At 34.9% G+C, this 7,421-nt stretch overlaps 1 protein-coding gene across 1 annotated transcript; it reads right to left on the bottom strand.

The window, feature by feature from the left end:
* Nucleotides 1-5,085: 5,085 nt before the first annotated feature.
* LOC132114656 (uncharacterized) lies at nucleotides 5,086-7,209 on the bottom strand. The gene is made up of 6 exons (XM_059522897.1): nucleotides 7,156-7,209; nucleotides 6,876-6,980; nucleotides 6,349-6,542; nucleotides 6,034-6,198; nucleotides 5,708-5,952; nucleotides 5,086-5,278 (listed from the first exon to the last, which is right to left on the bottom strand). Exons 3-6 carry the CDS (start codon nucleotides 6,537-6,539, stop codon nucleotides 5,256-5,258), a joined length of 624 nt encoding a protein of 207 aa, XP_059378880.1. The 5' UTR covers nucleotides 6,540-6,542; nucleotides 6,876-6,980; nucleotides 7,156-7,209; the 3' UTR covers nucleotides 5,086-5,255.
* Between the last annotated feature and the right edge of the window lie 212 nt (nucleotides 7,210-7,421).

Raw genomic sequence — 7,421 nt, forward strand, 5'->3', positions numbered from 1 at the left:
GATATTATCAAGATACGTGTGTCACGATACAATATTATTGCCATTTTAAATATATTGTAACATTCTGCGATATATTGTAATATAACAGTGCAACTTGAACTTTACAACAAAAGTTGTGTAGACCCTTCAGCAAGGCATTGGAAAGTAAATTAATGTAATTTTTTTATTAAATTATATTAAATTAAATTAAACATGTAATCTTACATCTAGGGATGCACCAAAATGAAAATTCTGAGCCAAAACGGAAAGCGAAAATTCTGGATGAACTTGGCCAAAAGCTGAAAATGATTTATAATGATCATTTATTATTTTATTAAATGATATAAAGTAATTTTGTTAGACTTTTTAAATTGAACTAAAATTCAATAATACCGAATAAAAAATTATGATAATAAAATACAAAAAAACCAAAAACAAACACAGGCCAATAAAATAGCCACACTTTTGCTGAAAATAACACAATAAAACTGGACAGAATTTATATTAACATTTGTAACACTTTACAATGAGGTTCATAAGTTAACATTAGTTAACTACTTTAGTTAACTAACTAAGAATGAACAATAATTATTCAGCATTTATTAATCTTAGTTCATGTTAATTTCAACATTTACTAATTCACTATTAAAATCAACAGTTGCGCTAGTTAACAGTTAATGCACACTGAATTAACATGAACGAACATTGAACAACTATATTCTCATTAAATAACATTAGGAAAGATGAATAAATACTGTAATAAATGTATTGTTAATTGTTCGTTCATGTTAGTTAATACATTAACTTACGTTAACTAATGGAACCTTACTGTAAAGCGTTACCTTAATATTAAATATCAATACATTATTTTTTTTATTCACTTCTATGTAACAGAATCAGATTTTAGTTTTTTACTAATTATCCAAATAATATACATTCCTACGAGTGCTAATTGCAGGTAATCATGACATATTTTGGCTGTCTTTCAGTCATTCAGGATACTAGCATCTGTTAATTTACCTATATATCGCTATGTACATGTTTAGAGATTTTCAGATCCCAAAACAACTATATAATGAAAGAGTAAAGCAATCCAGCTGCTGCACTGTTAGGAAATATAATGTTGCATGATATTCAGATTAAGCTTTGACAAAAGTGTCACCTCAAGAGTACTGGACCAATATTGTTTCTGTATATAAACTCATTACCTGTGGAAGGCAACCAGTACTTACATGATACACGTCAATTCTCCTGGCATTCAACTTCTAGAAGTGCCTTTGGAATCGGGTGGTGTTATAACAAGGTGAGGGAGCCCCTCTCGCACAGCTTTGTGAGCAGATGGAAACAATGTTTTAACCCTTGGAGAGGAACTTTTAATAGGTGTAGAAAAGTGGTTACCAGATTGTCCTCTGAGCATAGCTGTCAGGGAGCTTTCCTTCCCATCCAAGCTCAAGCCTCTGAGCTATAGCATCAATGTCATGGAAATCTCTGCCTGACAAACTAACTGCAAAGCTGCTCACCAACTCCAGGCACATAGTTACAACCATTGCAAACCAAGGTCAAAAATATGATAGAAAAACTTTGCTAGGATTGAAGGTTCATAAATAATTTGGGGTTATAATTTAAAATTCAAGGATTAGTTCTACCTAAAAAAAAAAAAAAGAAAAAAAAAAGATGTGTTAAGCAGTTCACACTTTTTCTAAATGTTTCAGAACACGTCCTTTTATTTGCTATTGAGATGTGAACAACTGCTTAGTTGTGAGATAAAAACTTTATGATGAACTGACTTATTTAGATTAGCCTAGGTAATGAAATAATGTGGCACTTGAGATATTGTTTTGTCTAGCATACAGTTGTCAGTGGAACCAAGAGTTTATTTAATTCCTCATTTACAGTATCTGAAGGGAGTGCAGTTATATATAGAATGATTATATACATCAGTATATCAAGAATGAACCACTCTTTCTTGAAAAATAAATACATACTTCAAGTATATATTAATCATGATTACCATGGTGGTTAAGTAGGATAGAATATGCTGCTCCATTTTTTTTACAGTGTACAGCAAAATAAAAATAAAGATAAAAATACTCTAATTATTTCAACATGTTTATGCACACTTCTATGAACATTAATGTTATTGAATACATCAAACTGCATTTAAATTTACAATACTGTCATGCATAAACAATGAGCTTGCAACTTCCTAAAGTCTATTAAAATTAGAGTCAAACTAGTCTCAGAAATGATCAACAATGAGCAGAGAGTCAGGGAGAAAAATAGAAATGAGAGAGAGAGTGCACAGAAGAGCTTAGTAAAGCCCCAGGGGCGCTGGCAGTAAAAATAGCTATGACAGGTTCCTGCTTCACTGGCTCAGGTTTGTCAGGGGCTCTGCGAGGCCCTCCATCCCCTGCATCCCCTCCAGATACTGGACATGGATGGAGGAGAGAAGAGGGTTAAAGAGCAGGAAGATGAGGAGAAGGATTGGGTTTTATGGTTGGAGTGAAGCTCATCCCCAGGGAACAAGTTCATAGTCTGGTGAGGTAAACTGGTGAACTTCTTTTAAACACTTTTACCTCTTTTTCAAAGGATGGAGCTGCTGATGTGTATACTTAAAATATGTTATATTATTATAAGGTCAGCTTAATAAATGTCACTCATATTTTTTGAGACAAAAACTTTTTTGAGGCATCATAATTGTATTTCTATCGTGACAACTCTAAGAAATTTGTAGCATGGTAATGGATATGACAATGTTAATGTATTTGGTCTTGGAAGAACAGTTCTGCTACACAGAATTGCTACTGCGGTTGGTCATTGCTGTTGTTGTAGGTTATTGCTGCTGATTCTGCAAGTACAGAAACTTGCTACTGCTGTGAATATTAAAAGACATACTGCTGCTGAACAAGTGGCATATATAATAACCTCTATACAGGTGGAGCTGGGGAAGGTGGAGGGTTTCAGCAAGCTTATTGACTGCGTATGCAATATGAACCAATCAGCTTGTGAATGATATTAACACTGTGCATATCATCAGATTGTGTAAATGACCCATCAGACTGCACCATCTAGGGTTTCAAGACAGTTCTTGGCATTTTTATTTTCTTTCTTTTATCCTTCTCTTTGACCCTTAGCATTAAACAGGACATTTTCGCTCCTCTGTAAATTCCTTCTTGTTGTGTTCAAATAGTTTTTTGGCATCATTTACTCATGAGCTGTCAGTTTGTTGAGTTTGATAAATTTGTAAACGTAAGAATGTGAGTTCACAAACTAAACATGCCAAAACTTTTGGATTCATGTAAGTTTTGAAAATCAAAAGTATGTTTTTACAGTACTAACTGCAGTTATTTTATCCCAAAACATCAAATGTGATTCTTTTTTTTTTTTTTTTATAGGAGCCCTTTATCTTTTTGCTGCTCTATTTAACCCTCATGTGGTGTTCGGGTCAATCTGACCCGGAGAAGATTTTCTTATTCCCGAAAATACTAGTTAAAGGCAGGGTAGGTAAAAAATGTATAAAAAACTTTTTTTCCAAATTTGTTTAATCTTTATTTATATATCAATACATAATTAAAATGTAAGTACTCTGAAAAAGAAAGTACAAAAATTGAGTGTCTGTAGACCTCTAACGACTGTTTTAAAGACAGCTCATTATTTCCATTCACTCCACCCCCTCCCTTCTGGGCTCCTTCCAAAGCCACGCCCCCAAAACACATGAACGCGCAACTCCGACCACTGAGCTGGAAGACGTATTATTTACCTGAGACGAGCGGAGAAGAAGGAGCACAGTGCATGTAGTGACATCATGTCAGAATCACATGTAATAAAAATAACTTTATAATTATGATATCATGCCAATTATATTAGTACTCACTATCAAGCTAGCATATTGATATTGGTAAAGTTTAAAATATATATTTTTTGATTCGCTAACGAGCTAGTTATCTATAAGGCAAAGCTAAAAACAGGTTGCATGATACACGTTTTTCCATTACCATCATTTACACTGTGATGAAGGTGAATTTCGTGTAAGATTCATTACATATACGTTGTTCTGCATGTAAGAGTTTCCATGATGAAAGCATTGTTGACTCTGCTGACGCTCGAGGACAGGGCTGGGGTCGAGGGCGAAGCAGAGGAGGTCATGCAAGAGGCCGTGCAACTAGGGTCCGAGGAAGTAGAGGCCGAGGACGGGGTGGTCGAAGTGCAGAGCAAGGAGCACTTCTTGGACAAGAGGACCTGCGTCGAGTTTTGGATCTTCAAGCTCAAACAAGGGCATGTGAACAGGTATATATGATCTGGAGTGTAATGTGCACACAAGTCATCTCAGAGAACACGAAGCTATATAAAAATAAAATAAAAAATTGATTCATGTTGACAAATGTTCTGTGTAATCACACCAATATTTACATTTTTTTATATAATTTGTAATCATATATTCCATTGCAGGCCAGAATTCGAGGACTGAGCCTGGAACAAGCACATCAAGCGGTCTGCCAGTGGTGCAGAGGAATGGCCACATTTGTAGAACAAAAGTGCTGTGGACAACATCCCGATTATTGTATTTCCATACTGCCACACATGGAAGCCTACATTTTGGAAGAGGGTGTTCTGCGCCTTGCCAGACGTATCTGGAATGACATTCGTGCATTGAGTGATAATTCAGAACCAGGACAGAGTAATAGACAGTTTCGTCATGCAGCATACAGGCAATTTGTAGTGTGGCAGTATGGAGCATTGGGACAGGGTCACAGAGTCGTGATACCAAGTTGCTGCGTCTGGAAGATACGCGATCGTTATCCTGATCCACTGCAACGGTACAGAGGTTTTATTCCTAGTAGAGTCTAAGAGTCTAGAGTGCTTTAGAGAACTGTCCATCTATTGTGTGGATGAATACATATACATAGTTTCTGTGTTTTACATTCTACAATATTAAAATTATTTTTATTGTGTGGTATACTATTTTCTTCGTTTATTTTTAAATAAAAAAATTTACTGAAAATGATAAATTAATTCTTTACACTTGCAATAGAAACCACATTTGATTACAAAACTAAATTTATGTATTATTTCTGCAATAAGGACAACCAAATGTAGAATGTCACTTATTTATTTCTGTATTACTAAAGCTAGAAACTATAATCACAAATATAAAAAACATTAGCACAATCAACAATAACACATATAAGACATTGGGTTTCCAGAGGTATCTTGACTGGTAGATGGGTCAGACTTGGGACGTAGCATCACATCAGCTATGGTCCTCTGGAGATTATTCATTGTTTCGGCAGCGATTGACCTATACAAAGAATATAATAATTATCTCTCTGACATGATTACCACATTTCAAAAACAAACACATTACTGTTAAATATTATAACGTTATATATATAATCTATTATGGGAGAAGAGTTTTATTTGATTGTGTGTTTATCTTGGCCATAAATGATCGTTATTCTACACCTTTTTTTTTTTTACTTAGTTTGCCAAAATCATATTTACTACTACATTTGTCTTGGATGATAAAGTCACCGACGTGATATTTGGATTGTATCATGACTTTTATATAACCACTTTAGATTATAATAACAGTTTATGAGTTTGATATGTTACAGTTAAAATTGTGTAATATGTATTGTTGAAATTTAAATTCACATTAAATTTTTTTTTCCATATAGCTCATAAAATAGCTGGTACTACTAGAGGTACCAGTATTTAAAGAACTCACCTAACCCTCTGCTGACTTGAATTTGCAATAGCTCCTGTGTTGATGGAGCAGGTGCACCAGACAGTACGCCATGTTGACGGGGATCATCAGGTCTCCTGGTTCTGCTTCTAGGCATCCCCTTATTAGCTGATATCCGTCGAAGGAAGATGGCACGCTGTAGGTCAGAGATGTAGCTGTAGTCCTTCTCCACCTTCAATGAGTATAACCTCCACTTCCTGGACTTTTTGTTGTACACCTTGCCATACCTGACAATATAGAGAAGTGTATCAGCTTAGTGAAAAGTTTACAATGTAACATTTATTTTATAAAAAGAATTCAAAACTTACTGAATTGTGCCATCAGCTTTTCTCCTGGCTGGTCTATGGAGATGATGGTTGTAATCGAGGCCAGCCAGCATGGTACGAGCAGCATAAACTGGTGGGGAAAAGCTGAAGCGCTTGCTGGCATACATCAGTATGTGGTTGTGAAACGACTCCAAATCTGCAGTTGACCTGAGTGCACATTAGATAAAAATACATACAATATATATTTTTTTATAATAATCTTGTTCATGTAATATCGACGTCAATTACAGTGAAATGTCTTTCATACAGTTGATTTGACCATTTAGAATATAGAGCTATATAAAGTTGCTTATTTACCTGAAATTCAGATACTTGGGGACGACCTTCAGCCAGCGTTCATCGAGAATAATTTCAGCCAGCCTCTCATGTGCCACTGAACCACTCTCAATCAATTGTTTATCTCTGTCGTCCAGCAAGGGGCCATGTTTACACTCACCAAGAGCCCATGTGTGTTCTCCTGTGACATGGTGCAGGACTCCCACCCACATGTCCTGTGGTAAAACATTTACAAACTGATTTCAAATTCTAATTGCATAAACAAGATTTTACACAAACAGCATAACAACTTGTAATTTTTAGATTTAATAAGTGATGGACTAAAGCATTATAAATGTAATTGAATGCCAAAAGTAATAACAAATGCACATAATATGTCACAACATTTGTACAATAAATACCCACTATATCAGTTATTTCATTTTTAAACCTATAAACCAAAACGGGTGATTATATAAGTTAGCTTAGTTTATGAAAAGAGATGCTTCAATTTCTTCTCTTTCTAAATATTGAAAATGAAAAAATATATCAAAGAAGAAAATACTCACAATAAACTCTTCATAGGTATCTGCCGTCTTACAGCAGTACCAGAAGTGATTGCAGATGTCTTAATTCCACATCTGGAGAATGGCACACCCCTTTTGCTGCCCTGCCTGGATGCATAAACAATTATTCTTTTGTGTTAGGTAAACTATGATTATGTCAACAGGATTAAAGATACAATAATATATGTAAAAAATAAATAAAAAGGTATGGAAGGGTGCTGTTATGTAAGTTTTTATTGTGATCAGATGAAATTGATTACTGATGCGGATTTATTATACTTACTGCATGAATTTTTTTGCTCAAGTTTTTGGACCCATGCCAGGCGTCCAGAGTGTGGTAGACTCCGCTGTCTCTGTATTTCCCTTTGTCTGGAGGACAAAAGCTAGGAATTTAATGCATACTTACCCAAAATAACCCAAAACAATATCATGTCATAATCAGAGTGATGTATTTTGTCTGTAATGAGTGCAGAAATTTGAGGTGCTTTACAAAAACCATAAAGACTGTAGTAAAGATACTTACTGAAGAGAGTTGATATTTGAGAATGA

Source organism: Carassius carassius, chromosome 3 (genome assembly GCF_963082965.1).
Source record: "Carassius carassius chromosome 3, fCarCar2.1, whole genome shotgun sequence".
Classification (NCBI taxonomy): Eukaryota; Metazoa; Chordata; class Actinopteri; order Cypriniformes; family Cyprinidae; genus Carassius; species Carassius carassius.

Coding starts and splice junctions, on each gene's coding strand:
- LOC132114656 (XM_059522897.1), bottom strand. CDS start 6,539: ATGTGGGTGGGAGTCCTGCACCATGTCACAGGAGAACACACATGGGCT. Junction 6,199..6,348: donor CCCAAGTATCTGAATTTCAG/GTAAATAAGCAA, acceptor ATGTGCACTCAG/GTCAACTGCAGATTTGGAGT. Junction 5,953..6,033: donor AAAGCTGATGGCACAATTCA/GTAAGTTTTGAA, acceptor CTATATTGTCAG/GTATGGCAAGGTGTACAACA.